Raw genomic sequence first — 15,159 nt, 5'->3', positions numbered from 1 at the left:
TTTAAAATGACCAAGTTCCAAAGATCTACCTCCTACTGTATATTTACAAATATGAGTATTTATGTACATGTTTATCGGGGTGCACACGGTTTTTCAGCATGCAAGTTATAAGTCAAAATGAGCTACCTCTTACAACCGATCAGTATCGCCCGATTTCCGTGAAAAATCACGACATCGGCAAGTGCTGATAAATGCCTTTCAAAGCCGATACCTGTGGCTAGCACTATTTCAGTCCACAGCGATCCTTTAATGCAGGGTAGTGTCTTGACCTAACGTCTTTGGCAGGTTGTCCTCTCACTTTCCCCTCCCACAAAACAATGCCAATCATGTCTGCCGTGTGGGCACATGCTACGGAGACTATCTTGCGGAGGTGGCAAGTTAAAAAACTTTAATAGGGAACTTGAAGAACAAACAATTGACGCCGTAAGGTGAGTTTTCGAGGCTCACGGTGTGGTCATCATTCAGACGCCAGCTAACGCAGCTATGTGGCTAACACTCGCGCGTATGTGTGTGACAGTCAGAACGCTAAGCTAATAACCCCAAAAATAATTAAATTCATCAGACCAGAAGAGAGAAGAGAGTGTAGAAAACACACATTACTATAGTGGAGTTCATGATGCAACGCGTAGCCATGAAACTTGACTTTTTCTCCACATAACTCTCCGCTACAAGTGAACGGATAACTTTTGTTATAGATATACACATCTTACCGCTGAGTTAGTTTATTCGTAATCTGAATAATAAAGATGAAAGAAGCATTATTCTTGCATCACTGTGGACATCTGTTTTCCACTCACTTTGCCGCAGAGGGACAAGAGCGAATCAGGAGGGGGGTTAATGTCAGCTGACTACTGTAATGTCACATGACATCTACAAAGTGACGATTATGACGCGGGTGATGTGAGACCCATTGAGTATTACTTAACATTGTTTTCACGTTATTAAAAAAATCCCTATTTTTAAGGTGTGGCGGCTTTTATTTTACCGTGGTGGTGCGCCACAATCCATTCCATGTAGCAGAAACCCTGATGTACCATTACACCCAATCAATTAGAGTAACTTGCTTTTGTTCCCACTAAGTTATCTACCTTTCGGTGTCTCAGCCAGGTCCATGATGACCGAGTCTGCTCCTTTGGTGTAGACCACCACTTGTCCAGTGACAGGATGGCGGACCACCACTGACATCCTCTTCCTGTTGGAGTCAAAAGGCAGGATGTGAAGTAGTTGGACAGCCAGAGTGCCGATTCCAGGCAGGTTCACGGTAAGGCTCTCTGCACACCGTCCCCGCAACGTGCAGTGGTAAGCTCTCGCTGCATGGACCAGAGCAGCTTCGTCTGGACTCTCTGCCTCATATAGCAGTTCATCATCTGTGTCATTCTCAGCAGCAGTTTCATCGATCATGTTCTTTGCATTGTCCTCCACCTGTAAATTGCTGAGCTCTTCCTCATTTGCAGAGTCTAACTTACACCTCCATTGGGAGGTTTCGACGTTACCCCCATGGTTTACAGTTGAAGCATCTGTAGTCCTACTGTGTGGAGGAGAGTGTGTGAAGGTGCCCGTCTTCTCTCGTGTAAACACTATACTGGAGCAGCGAGGGTTTCCTCTTATTTGAGTAGGCGGAAGTGTGGAAAGGGCTGAGAAAGATGATAAACTGACGGAACGATGGAACATCATTTGGATTTCTTCCGAAGACTTTATAGGCGTTCGTGCCTCAGCTACCTGCAGTGGGGATGGAGAGGTTGATGCCATGACACTGTGAGTGTAGACCACCACAATATTGGTTTATTGTGAAGCTGAGGTCAGGGCTACGTGTGAGGCAATCAAGTTCTTCCGCAGGCCAAGTATTTGATGAATTCAAATTTGCTGAGGTCAGTCACTCACCGTGTATCGAGGCTGGCTGGGAGAGGACACCACGACACTGTTGCAAATGGCCAATGCCAGGAAAAAGTCTGTGATGTAGGTGAGTTCTTGAATGGATGTCGTCTCACAAGAACCAGCACCTTGAGGCAGCGTAGGAGAGCAAAGCCAGCTCAATTTCTTCACCAGCTCAGGGTCTGGTATCACCTCCTTTGCCTGATTAGTAAAATACCAGAGCCGAAAGTACAGTATTTACTCATCATGGACAGAACATTAACAAAAGGATCCAATAGAAAAGAATTCCATACGAGATAACTTGTTAGCGGGTTGACAATAAAGGATAAATAAGGGTATGCATTTATCCACAAGTGTGGCTGGCACTGGAGGCAAGGTACTATAAGTGAAGTGTCCCAAGAACACAACAGCAGTGACTGGGATAGAGGATGCTGGGTAATTTGCAGCATTGCTCACCTCGAATTAAAACTGGTTAGTGGACAACAAACGGTGTTTGATGAGCGTGCAACTAACCATTTGGCTGGAGAAGGCACCGGTTCTAGGACGGAAGTGGTTGGAAAGTTCCTCTACCTCAGCAGGGAGTGTGTGCAGACATACTGAGCTGGGGTTGTTGCTGGGGGAACGAGACCGCAGAGATTCACCACCGCAGGCAGATTTAAGAGTCATGGAGCGACCAGCACCTTCACTCTTCTCCGTCTCGTACAACTTCAGTCTTCGAGCTGATGACGAGCACACACAAACATGGAAATGTAACAGATGAGTGCCACCTTCATATAACAGTAAGGCAGGGGTGTCCAAAGTTTTTCCATTGAGGGCCGCAAACTGAAAAATCAAATGATGGAAGGGCCACTTTGATATTTTACATTGTGTAAACCAACACATGTAACTACGCTAAGAAGTTATATACAGTCATGCCTGGCTACATCGCGGTTCAAACATCAGTCCCTCGTTCTATCACTGTTTTTTAAAAACTCATTAATTCATAAATGATCGCTGTTTCGTGGGCAACGATGGCCTATTATTTGTCCAAAAATATTGACATATAATTTCTATGTAGTATTCTAGTCACTATGTGTCAGTAATATTACATTGATGAGACATGGCATTACCTTAACACTGCATGTAGTCAGCACGGCATGTCCGACATGATAGAGTGGAAAAAAAAGTTCTCCTTCCATTCCGTGTGAAAGTGGTACGTTTTTGGTTCCTTACTTTGTTCTACTTTCAGTCAGAATAGATAGTGGTGTCAAATGACGATTGTTAGGATACAATGGAGTGGGGCCTCTGCCCGCCAACGATGGTCGTTTGGGTGGTATCACCTTCGTTAGCAGATGTAATAATGATCATGGACCCATCTAAAACCAAGATGGCATCTATGGCGTAAAACTCCGGCTTCATCATGAAAATAGTAGACAGCCGTCAGAGTGGCAAGGGGTTTGTATGAATTATATTGCTTGTGCACTGCGGGGTGCTCTCCATTGGAATACTTGTCACCATTTACTGTAGTAATTGTACTGGAAATTTTAAAACAGTATTTACCGTTTTCCGCATGAGGATAATCGATCCCATAAATACTGCAACGGCAAAACACCATCTTGTTCTCAGTAAGAGTTCCAGTCTTATCAGAGAACAAGTACTGGATCTGACCCAGGTTCTCCGTTATGTTGAGAGCACGGCACTGGATCCTGCAGTCCACATGCTCATTGTAGAGGGAAATGTCGTTTTGAATGAAGTAGATTTGGCCCAGCTTCACAATTTCAATGGACACATATAGAGAGATGGGAATCAGCACCTGTGGATGACATGACTTTGTTTATTGACACGATAGGCATAAAAATGTTATTCAAATTTAGATACATGCTGGGTTAAATCCATTGTTACATGCACTATTCGGCACTGTTTACCTAGCCGTGTACTGTTCTGCACTGTTTAAATTGCCATGTTGCACCACTGTTTGGCACGCACTGTTTGAAAAAAAAAAGCATTTATTTAATTAAAAGTTTAAAAAATCTTTCTGTGAAATATCTTTTTGTGCACTAAATATCCCATTTGATGATGTGGACACCTGTGGCTTACAGTCCAGTGCGGCTTATACAGTATATGTACAAATCTTTTTTTCTCTTTAAATTTAGGGGGTGCGGCTTATACAGCAGAAATTACAGTATTTATGTTATAAAAAATATATTGTAATTGTATTGTACTCAAAATGAGTTTTGTATTTTTCCATCCAATCAAGAGCACGCGCTTCAAGGAATGTCCTTTGTTCGTGTCTGCGGGGGTGCACTAAGTGCAGTATGGACACAAACACATATTGGTGGGAGATTAGAATCTTCTCTCCACGTGGAGAATGTATAATAATACGTGTGATCAATAAAAAACTAATTTGTCCTATGTTCATACAAAATAGTAGTTTGCATCCAGAGACAGTGTCTGTATACAAGCATAACTTCACATGTCATTACTACCAACCATTACGATAGCGCGGCTCATTTAGCCCTTTAAATTGTCATTGATATGCATTTACAATTGTTTTATGCAAGTAAAACTGTAATTGTAAAATGCCAAAAAACGTGTTTTGTGTTAACATTGTTAAGTGTCAGCTGCTGATGACATCATAGACAGGTGACGGAGTTGACTCTCGGTTCCTGTTGCCACGTATTGGCAAGCAAATAGGATGCTAACAGAAACGTGTTGTGATAAAAAAACATTAAGAACACAGTTGGACTCACGCAGTGTATTCATAAAACGATAAGACGCACGCCATTTGGTACGGTAACCGGAGAATGCACGCAAACGGAGGCAAAGTTTTGTCGTACATTTTTTACGTTAACCCCAAAACACGCTAACCGAGGCTCCACTGTATTTGTTCCATGAAATTTATGTAATTTATTCCCACAAGTCTATTTATTATCTTCATTTCGTAGCGTGTTTCTTGGCTGCACTGCTTCCCATAGTGTATGTGTACATTACACAATCAGATTTCAGTTTCCGTGTGTTGCCATATCAATGCAATCTACCTAGGGCCTTCAGAATGAGGAGTGCGGGCCCAAGTCACTTAAACACTATGATACGTTGGGGCTGTTTATTTACCGAATCAGATTTCAGATTCACCACACACAATGTCAGCATTTTTCCGTCCTCTGATGGGTGAATCGGATCTCTGGTGAGTCGATGTACTTTATTTAAAGGTTTGATGTTTTTGTCATGTTTTTAGATAAATGTTGATTCTGAACTGCTCCAGATGATGTTGTAGTGTAGAGGTTCGGGGTTGTCTCAATCCTTTATCACCGATCTGCTCTTTTTAAGCTTGTTACATTTGGCTGAGTGCCGATCCCCAGTGGAAGTTACTGATGTTCAAAGTTACGAACAGAAATTAAAGTCAGGCGTATTGGTGACAAGGTATTTGAAGATGAAGCGTAATTAACAAATATTAATAATTAACAACGAGGACGGACAAAGGTTTGAATCCTACTCAAGGTCAACAGCAACATACGGCAGTATATATTATTATTATCATTTTTTTAAACAATACTGGCCCTCACAGTGTCTGAAGATAAAAATTCTGACAGGTTAAGTCCTCACTGGACACCCACTAGTTTTCAACGTTAATTTTTAGGAAAGTTTGAAGGTCAACGCTGCTTGCAGGTTTAACTGAACACGTGATTGGTCTCAGCGTGTGTAACAAAATGTATTTTCACCGAAATGTACCAACATCGTACCTGTAACACAATTATCATGGTCCAAAAGACGTAAAAGCCAGCCAGGGCAGGAGATGTCTCCTCTTCAGTCAGAAAGACTGCATTTTTGAGCTGCTTCAGCCAGAGTCCATGACCTGAGAAAGCATTGACATATCCATACGTAGCTATCTTAGAAACAGCAAACACTGCCATGGTCTTAATGAACATTCTCTATGGAGACACTGTGTTAAACAACATTGCACTACAACATTGTTGCTGTGTGTGTGTGAGTGTGTGTGTCAATGTGGGTACACACCAATAGCAGCAGTGAGACACATGATGATCAGCAGCAGCACACACCACAGGACATCAATGTTCAGGCGCTTCTCCAACTGGCTCCATTTATATCTCGGCCCGCTGTTGTTCATCATGGCTTTGGTTTCATGTCCTAAACCACACAATAGGTAAGCATGGACTTGGTTAAAAAGAGCATGAACTTGCATAAACTCAAACTTAACCTTTTAAAACTGCTTGAACCCAGCGCAGGGGACAGCGTGGTCTCCTCTATCCTCTAATAACTATCGACCCATATCCAACCTTCCATTCGAGTTTGGTTTTCGGCCCAATCACAGTACTGAAACAGCTCTCATTCATATCACCAAGGCCCTCATCCTTAAAGCAGACTCCGGTCTTTTCTCCATTCTCGTCCTCCTCGACCTTAGCACAGCTTTTGATCCTATCTCTTACGCTGTCCTCCTGGATCGTTTAGCCTGCATTGGGGTCCTGGCACAGCTCTACAGTGGTTCTATTCCTTCCTTCCTATTCTATGTCGAACCGTTCGCAATTTATTCAGGGTCACAATGTTAAACCTTCATGGTCACCAATCATTCATGGTGTCCCCCAAGGTTCAGTCCTCGATCCCCTACTTTTTCCAGTTTATCTTCTTCCCTTCTGTAACTTTTTTCGTTATTTTGGCGTTCGTTTTCATTGTTACGCTGATGGCACTCAGCTCTATCTTGCAACCAAGCCCGCCTCAAGCCCTCTCGAGGCCATCACTAATTGGATGTCCATGAATATGCTGAAATTCAATGGTAAATGAAGTGAAGTTCTTCTTGTAGGCTCAAAGTCATCACTCTCCAAGCCCCATTCCCTCAACATTAAAATCCATGATTGTTTAGTTCCTACCGTTTCACAAGTCAAGAGCTTCGGAGTCATGCTTGACAGCACACTTTTGTTTAAATCCCACATTAATAATATTTCAGGCACAGCCTTCTTCCATCTTTGCAACATTTCCCAACTCCGACCCTCTCTCTCTCTCAGCACTCAACAAAAATTCTCATTAATGCTTCGGTCACCTCTCGCCTTGATTACTGCAATGCTCTTCTCAATGGTCAGCCTCAGGTTATTCAAAACTGCGGTGCCAGAATTATTACAAACACTAAATATTCCGACCACATCATACCTGTTCTAACCTCCATTGGCTTCCTGTCCAACAACGCATTCAATATAAACTCCTCCTCATAACCTTCAAAGCACTCCATAACCTGGCGCCCCCATACTTGCGTGACTTGATCTCCCCCCACATGCCGTCCCGCTCACTCCGTTCATCATCCGCTGCCCTGCTCGCCAGTCCTTGTTTTAAGATCTACTTTCGGTGTTCAGGCTTTCAGCTGCTCAGCTCCCAGACTCTGGAACGCTCTTCCACTACACATCCATCTACTGGACTCTGTCGATATTTTTAAATCACACTTAAAACTCACCTGTTCAAAACTGCTTACTACTTTTGACCTTGGATTTTTAGTATTGAGTGTCTGGCTGTTGCTAACTGCTACGCAATGCTTGTATCAATAGCCACATAACCGGAGGAAACCAATTTCAGGAAAACGCATGTAATCAACAACTGACTGTCTAGATTTTGTTTTTCCTGCCAGGATTTTAAACCTGTACTAGAACGATCTGAGGGAACATTTATTAGCATTTATTAGCATTGCCCTTTTTTGGGCAATGAATGAATGGGTCAGGATTCTGGTAGATTGTTCTCAGACTGCTTAGTTTGAGAGTGCTGAATGAAAATTAAGCTGCTGAAACATCTCAAGGACGATTAGCGGAAAAGGATGAAGAGCTGTGCTGTGGTCTTACCAGCATAGACCACAATGCCCACCACAGTTTCTGTATTACGAATCGTGCAACTTCTCAGCAGGAGGTTGTTATTGTGAAGGCCAGCACGAGCCCCACTCGTGTGCTCCCTGAGGAAGACAAATGGACACACACTTTCCAATTCCAATCAGCCAAATATCATATAAACACACCGTTACCAGTGCAGACCCCCTTTCTGTTCTTACATGAAACCTCGAAACCTGCCGAGGTCGTTGTTGGGATTCTCACACTCAATACGACTGTGGAAGCTTTCGGGCGTAAACTCCACTCCCTGGAAAAAATTAAAAAACGAATTATATTATTTCACACACACGCACAGAACTGTATGTACATATCATTTACAGATAACTATCACAGCTGACTGGCATGAGGCGAGGTACACCCTGTACTGGTCGCCAGCCAATGGCAGGGCACAAATAGACAAGATACCATTCATACTCACATCGATTCTGCAGGAACTATGCGTACTAAAATTGGAATAATGAGGGTTTCAACATTTTACCAAATAAAACACTGGACTAATTGCCTGATTGTGACCCTAAACCAACGGTATCCAAGGTGCGGCCCAGGGGCCATTTGTGGCCCGTGGCTGTTTTTTTTTTATTGGGCCACAGCACAATGTGACAAAAACAGCAAAATTTGAAAAATCAGCAGTGATTTAACAATAATAAAGTTAAATATATATTAAAAATATATATTTTACGAGAATAATGCTGTAATATTAGGAGGAAAAATCATAAAAACATTTTTGTTGAAATATCAAAAACAAAATATTAAAAGAAAAAAAATATTGTAATATTATAAGAAACACACAAAACAACATGTTGTAATGTTGGGAAAATTTGGTTGAGGAAAAAGTTATAATATTTCTAAAATAAAGTCAATATAAATTTAAGTCAATTTAAATTTACTGTATAATTATGAGAAGAAAATTTACAAACATTTACATTTTAAAAAAGAACAGCAGAAATGGAAAAAAACAGCTGTACTATTGTGAAAATAAAGTCAAAATATGAAGAGAAAAATGTATAGTTTTAACAAGAAAAAAGGTCACATTTTTATGAGAAAAAGCTTGTAATATTATGAGGTAAAATAATGCAATTTCAGTAGCATAGAGTTGAAATATGAAAGAAAAAATATATTTTTTTAATGTCGTAATATGAGAAACATACAAAACAAAACAAGTTTGAATTTTTGGGAAATTAGGTCGGCAAAAAGTTATAATATTATGGGAACAAAGTCATATTACGAGAACAAAAAGATTATTTAAGAAGAACGTTGAAATATTTGGAACAGAAAGAGCAGCAAAAAAGAGCACAGACCAAAGTTCATGCTAGTACAGGCTTTTTCACCTATATCACAAAGCTGAAATGCAGTTTTTTTTTCTTGAAATATATGTAACTTCTTAGTATATCTACAGGTGTTGTCTTATAAAATAGTAGACCTGTTACAAAAAAAAAAAATCTGGTCGATAACTGTGCTACAAATTATCGTTGATAATCAATTTTATCGACAACATTTTTTAGACCATTTTTTCATTAATTATCATAGGAGTGTACTTCACATTTGAACCACTTGACGGTACTCAAGGAAAAGTGTACGGTGTACCTGTGTGACACATTAGCTTGACTCAGAAGTTGCCTGTATGTATGCTTTTGAAATGTAGCCAGCGCCACTGTTTGTGAGCGCGCATCATTTTACACTGTTTTGTTTATATTTGCCGACCAAACGCCTCAGTAAGTGTTGACTGTCGGGCCGAATGCTCCACAGCGCAGGGCACCTACATCGGTAGTTTTTTTTCCCAATTGAGAAAACCGTCCATGTCGGTTGTCAGTGTTCATGTGCTCACCGTGTTCATTCTGTTTAAAACCCAAATATTTCCACACTGTGTCGGCCAGCTGTGGCATTCGCCTCAGAAACCATCGCTTCTGCACCTTCGTCATGTTAGCGTATGCTGCCTCACGAAGCTAAACTGCTAAACCTCTGTATCCACTCACTAACAGCCCCGCCTCCACAAGGAGGCTGAATGAGATGAGGGCCCACTCTCTCCATTTGTTCCACTATAGAACCAATGCACACAGATGCAGAGTAAACCCCCTTGTAATCCGGCCTGTGCGGCACAGAGAGACAAGCAGATGAAACACACGCATACATGCACATGTCAATTTATCGAGGGCATCATGATTATCGAGCTCTTTTTTTAATTTATCGTTCAATTAATCGATTTAACGATTATCGTGACAGGCCTCCAAAATATCAACGTGGCCTTTCATTTTTCAGTATGTGGCCCTCGATGGAAAAAGTTTGAACGCCCCTGCTAAGTACCTACAGTACATGTAAATGATCAATGCCTTTGTTTCTTACAACCATTGTCGCTTTCAATTTTCGGATTATTCAGGCACTCACGTGTTTGCACAATAACTTTACCCTCCCTACCTGCAGTGGAAGACCTGCAACCACCTGCCTCTGTTTCAGATTGGTCTCTCCATCCAGGTTGGCAGTCTCAATGTAACATATGCCGAGAGGATCAGAGGAGTACAGCAGCAAAATGTCAGCAGGGATGATGTCATTGCAGGACAGACGAACAAAGTCTCCAACTTGAACATCTTTCCAGCATTTCTCCATGTAGGCTTTCTTCTTGCTATTGCACAACAGTAAACAAAATACAGTATTACAAGGAGAAACACATTTTTAACATTAAGATGCAATGTAACTTAATTCAAAAATCTGGCTAAAGGATCCGAATTAAATGAAATGTTAGTGTTACAGTATGTTCTGTGTTTCCGTTCTCCACATCCTCTTATTACCGGAACGGACGCAGCAACAAGGCACACCGGCAGCCACTCGTCAAGGGCTACACCAGGAAGATTCCGGATTGTACTTTATTACTAACTCCTTACTACTGCAAGAGCTGCATCCCTTTCAAGTCAACCTCCAGAATTTATTGTCTTAGCCTAAGTTTGCTTCCATACCTTTTGTACTTCCTATTTACTAGCACTCATCTTCCTGCTCACCTCGTTGCCACCATTTGATGCCACTCACAGTTAGTGTGTGCAGGAGAATGTGCAAACAGATGCATACAAGTAAAAGAATATACCAGCTAATCAAAAGAGTACAGCGCACTTGAATGTAATCAGTTCATCATTTAACTCATGGTCCAACACATTGAAGGATACTCTTGACAGAGCATGCTCTACATGAGTCACAACCTTGCCATTTTTTATATTGCGAAAAAGTGTCATTTCAAAAATGATAAAGAATGCGATTTTCTGCTAAAAATTAGTTTTTCTTATCATTTCTAGGACTCCTCTATTCCATCATTTCTTTTTTGAATTTATCCTTAACCGGAGCAGCAGTGGCTCAGGAGGGAGAGCGACATCGGAAGGTTGGCGGTCCGATCCTCGCTCCCTCCACCCAGTCACTGTCGTTGTGTCCGTGGGCAAGACACCTCACCCACCTTGCCTCCAGTGCTGCCCACGCTAGTGTATGAATGTTTGATGGTAGGCACGACTCGGCAGCCACGTTTCCGTCAGACTACCCCAGGGCAGCTGTGGATACAGATGTAGTTTACCACCACCAGTGTGTGACTGAGGATGCGAATGAATAATGGGTTCACTTCATTGTGAAGCGCTTTGGGTGCTTTGAAAAGCGCTATAAAATCAAATCCATTATTCTAACCATTTTAACCATAATGGTTATGATTACTCAGATTTAAGAGCAGCATAACAACATTTATGGAGAAAAGGTTTCCAGTCAGGAAATAGAGATGGATAATGTATATGACATGCGCATGTCTTTAACTGCGTTTATATGAAAGTTAAGCATCTAATGTTAATGTTATATGAGAGGTGAAACGGAACGCCATAATCACGGTTCGGTACGTACCTCCATTTCAAGGTCATGGATCATTTTTCATACAGTAAGGTAACAAAATGCAAAACATAAAACTTTTTCAAGTTTGTGTAAACAGCATTAATTATTTAAAAAAATAAACAGAACTGTAAACTATCCAAAAAACTATCCAAAAAATACAATTATCAAATTAAAAAAATCCAAAAATAACTATGAAAAAATGTCGAAACATTAACGAGGACGTCCAAACATTTTTCCACCAAGGGCCGCAAACCAAAAAATTGAAGGACGCCGGGGCCACTTTGATACATTTTGCATATTAATGATGCTAAAACCAATCCAGTGTAGGTCAATATATGCTAAGCTATCGAAACAAAACATTTCCATCTTAGCTTTGTGTTGCACAGTAGGTAACAAAGCAAATTAGTGTAATACAGTAATCCCGCGTTTATGCCGGATATTTGGTTCCAGACCTGACTGTGATCACTGAATTTCCGCAAAGTAGGATTCCTTATTTCTTGATGGAATACTTTCGTAGTTAGAGCATATAAAACCAGTCTATGACCTTCTAAATACATTTTTCTAAACATTATTAGAACCCTCTAGACATGAAATAACACCCCTATAGTTACCTTTACACTCCTATTACCCAAATAAGCAATTTAAGACATTAATAAGACTTACGAAAGAACATTATAAATAAGACTTGTGCTCGTGACTGTTGCTGTAAATGCATTCCGGTGGTGCGGAAGGAAGTGGCGTCTGTGGTTCAGAGTTGACTTTTAGTTGGTGTGAGCTAAAGCCGCAACAGTAGCTCGTGTTAGCGATTATTGTGCCTGTTGTGAGATCATTCAAACCTGCGATAAAAGCTTGTTGTCCCTGCGATCAAGTCTGGTGCTTGTGTGTCTCACCGAACGTTACAGTAACATTAGTGACTCCGACTAACTAGTTTAGAATACTACATATCATCATATTGTCTTTGAATGAGTCTTCGTTTTATTTAGACATTTTTATGCTTGAAAATGCTTCATTCAGGCAAAAAAAACATAAAATTTGGACCAATCACCACAAAATACCAAGATTTATTCAGATATTTTTGAAAAACCATGATGAGAGTGAAGGCAATGAAATATGAATTGCGAAGTGGTGAGGGATTACTATATATAATAATCTATCTCATTAATAAAAAAATAATTTTAATTTTAGAATATGCCGAGGATCAAAAAACGAGCTGCAGGCTGAAAATGACCCCCTTGCCACACTTGGGTAACGCCTGGTTTACAATATTTCTTTTTAAGAAAGTGCAACTTTGCAGGAAACTGCAAAATTGACAGTTTGAACAGCAATAATTATTTAATTTTTTGGTAATAAAAGTTCCTCACTGCCTAAAGTGCAGCATTAATAGTTGCACCTTAGTTCCTCAACCTGTACACCGCAGAGAGTGCGCACCCACAGTATTTATGAATTTAACAAAAGCATTGAATACAATTAATCACAATATCTTAATTAACAAATTACAACAGTATGGAATCAGAGGCTCAGTTTTAAAATGGGTAAAAAGCTACTTCGTAAACTGGAATCTATATGTGACGCTAGAATAGTATACATCTGCTTGCTTAAATATACTGTATCTTGTGGCATACCCCAGGGGTCAATACTTGGACCAAAACTGAAAGATGTTACACAGAGTTTTTAAACTTTTAATTAAATATATGTTTTTTTCGAAACAGTGCCGAACAGTGTGTGTACTACGGCTGGTTAAACAGTAGCCAACCAGAATGGTCACTGTCGTCGCCGTCTTCATCCTCCTCCTTACGCACTAAAACCACTAAAATTGTCTTCTTCAGTGTCGGAACAGCCCCACAATTCCCTCGCCACACACCCCGCCATTCACTCTCCCTCTTTTGTTGTCACTCCCTGCGCCACCCCCGCCCCAAGGAAAAAAGTCAGCCCCTGAGCCTGTGCTATCGTCCCCACCACGCAGCAGTCCAGCCCACTGAAACCCGCAGGCAACAGTGAACATGGAGACACCACTCCATGCTGCCAAGATCCACCGGCGGACCGAGGCAAAAGGTGATTGATCGCCTTAACCTGAAAGCCCCATCACATACACCTCTCCACGCGTTCTCCATGATGAGGGTGTGCGCATGAAGCTCAAAATGACTGCTCCGACGCGCAAGAGATGTTGCGAGACTAGAACACGACCACAAATTACAGTATATCACTGTACAAGATACAGGGTACAAAGCATGGGAAGTAGCCGCTTATACACCAGAAGTTACGGTTTTTCACAGAGAAGGCCAAGTGGTACCCAACAGGAGACTTTAACGATGGAAGAGGGTCTCCAGTCTCTGGCTTCTCCTTGGCACCATTGTTGGCCATTACTCTCGAAAGCCAAAGGCTGGGCTGTATTTGTTTACCGAGTAGACACATGACGCCAAACCCACTATCTGTCCTCCAATCGGTGCGCATCTGTACCAAACACAAACTTCCATGCCAAAAATCTGATTACGAATACATGCACCGTTACACTTCTAGTAGATATGTACTCAAACTTGAATTACTGGAACAACCAACCTGTTGTAAACACAGCAGATAAGATTGTTAATCAGATGATCAAATCTAAACTTGCGGTAGTCTTCCCATATATCTTTGATGGCTGTCACAGACATCACCAGCAGAATAGGAACCACAGCAATCTCTGGCTGGAAGGCTTCCACCAAGGGGACAAAGTTCAGAGCAGCCAAGAAGATGAAGTAGACATTGGCAAAGCGATGGAGCTGCTCAAAGAGATTCTTGGGTAAGAAGGACAGGAGGGAGTACTTTGTGGTCCGGATCTTGTTGTTTTTGTATAACTTCAACAGCTGAAGCAATTGATCATCCACTGTGGATGAACATACAACTATCCTTTTCTTTTGCAAATGTTTCTTTGCAGGTTGAAGATGACAGAGAAGCTCCGAGCAATCCATTCAATCCAGTCGAGTCCACTGCACCAGTGGATTGAGAGCTGCCTGAAGGTTTCTGATACTGTTGAGAAGCTTTGCCTATCTGAAGTGTTCTTGAAGTTGTTTTGATGCAATAACTAACCTTCCTGAAATGTAAATGTCCGAATGAGCGACTGCATTGCCCGTGACAGGCAAGGTGGTGAGAAAAAGTGAATCGTCTCAGCTGATGACATAAATCTTTGCCACTCCTCTGAAAGCCACACACTCTGCAAACAAGGCCAAGGTTCATGTTTTACAACTAACCGTACAGACTGAAGATTGACGATTTTGATTCTGACTCAGAATATACAGAACTCAATCTACATACGAGTTCAGTTCCTACGGCAGTGACGCAAGCCGAGTTCAGTGCTGTGTCGAATATGATTGATTATGTTTCAAAATCTATTTAGGGAATTTTATTTTTTTTAATATACAGTCATCACTCACTACATCGCAGTTCGATCATCATGCCCTCACTGTATCATGTTTATTCAAAAATTTATTAATAAACGATGACTGTTTTGTGGTTGAACACAGCCTATTATTAGCAGCACATTGAAGCAAATTGATTCAAAATTCAAGATTCAAGAGTTTTGTTGTCATATGCACAGTAAAAC

At 41.2% G+C, this 15,159-nt stretch overlaps 1 protein-coding gene across 3 annotated transcripts in view; it reads right to left on the bottom strand.

The window, feature by feature from the left end:
* atp10d (ATPase phospholipid transporting 10D) overlaps window positions 1-15,159 on the bottom strand; it is a 41,723-nt gene that overhangs the window by 15,079 nt on the left and 11,485 nt on the right. For all 3 annotated transcript variants that reach the window (XM_054797082.1, XM_054797083.1, XM_054797084.1), the window contains 9 exons: window positions 10,143-10,347; window positions 7,892-7,977; window positions 7,689-7,795; window positions 5,866-5,997; window positions 5,592-5,704; window positions 3,412-3,664; window positions 2,386-2,591; window positions 1,882-2,073; window positions 1,089-1,719 (listed from right to left, as the gene is read on the bottom strand). In XM_054797082.1, coding sequence (XP_054653057.1) covers window positions 1,089-1,719; window positions 1,882-2,073; window positions 2,386-2,591; window positions 3,412-3,664; window positions 5,592-5,704; window positions 5,866-5,997; window positions 7,689-7,795; window positions 7,892-7,977; window positions 10,143-10,347 — 1,925 coding nt within the window. The remainder of the gene's footprint in view (window positions 1-1,088; window positions 1,720-1,881; window positions 2,074-2,385; window positions 2,592-3,411; window positions 3,665-5,591; window positions 5,705-5,865; window positions 5,998-7,688; window positions 7,796-7,891; window positions 7,978-10,142; window positions 10,348-15,159) is intronic.

This window comes from Dunckerocampus dactyliophorus, chromosome 13 (genome assembly GCF_027744805.1).
Source record: "Dunckerocampus dactyliophorus isolate RoL2022-P2 chromosome 13, RoL_Ddac_1.1, whole genome shotgun sequence".
NCBI lineage: Eukaryota > Metazoa > Chordata > Actinopteri > Syngnathiformes > Syngnathidae > Dunckerocampus > Dunckerocampus dactyliophorus.
The sequence above is the reverse complement of the archived record's forward strand: the minus strand, read 5'-3'. Positions and strand labels throughout refer to the sequence as shown.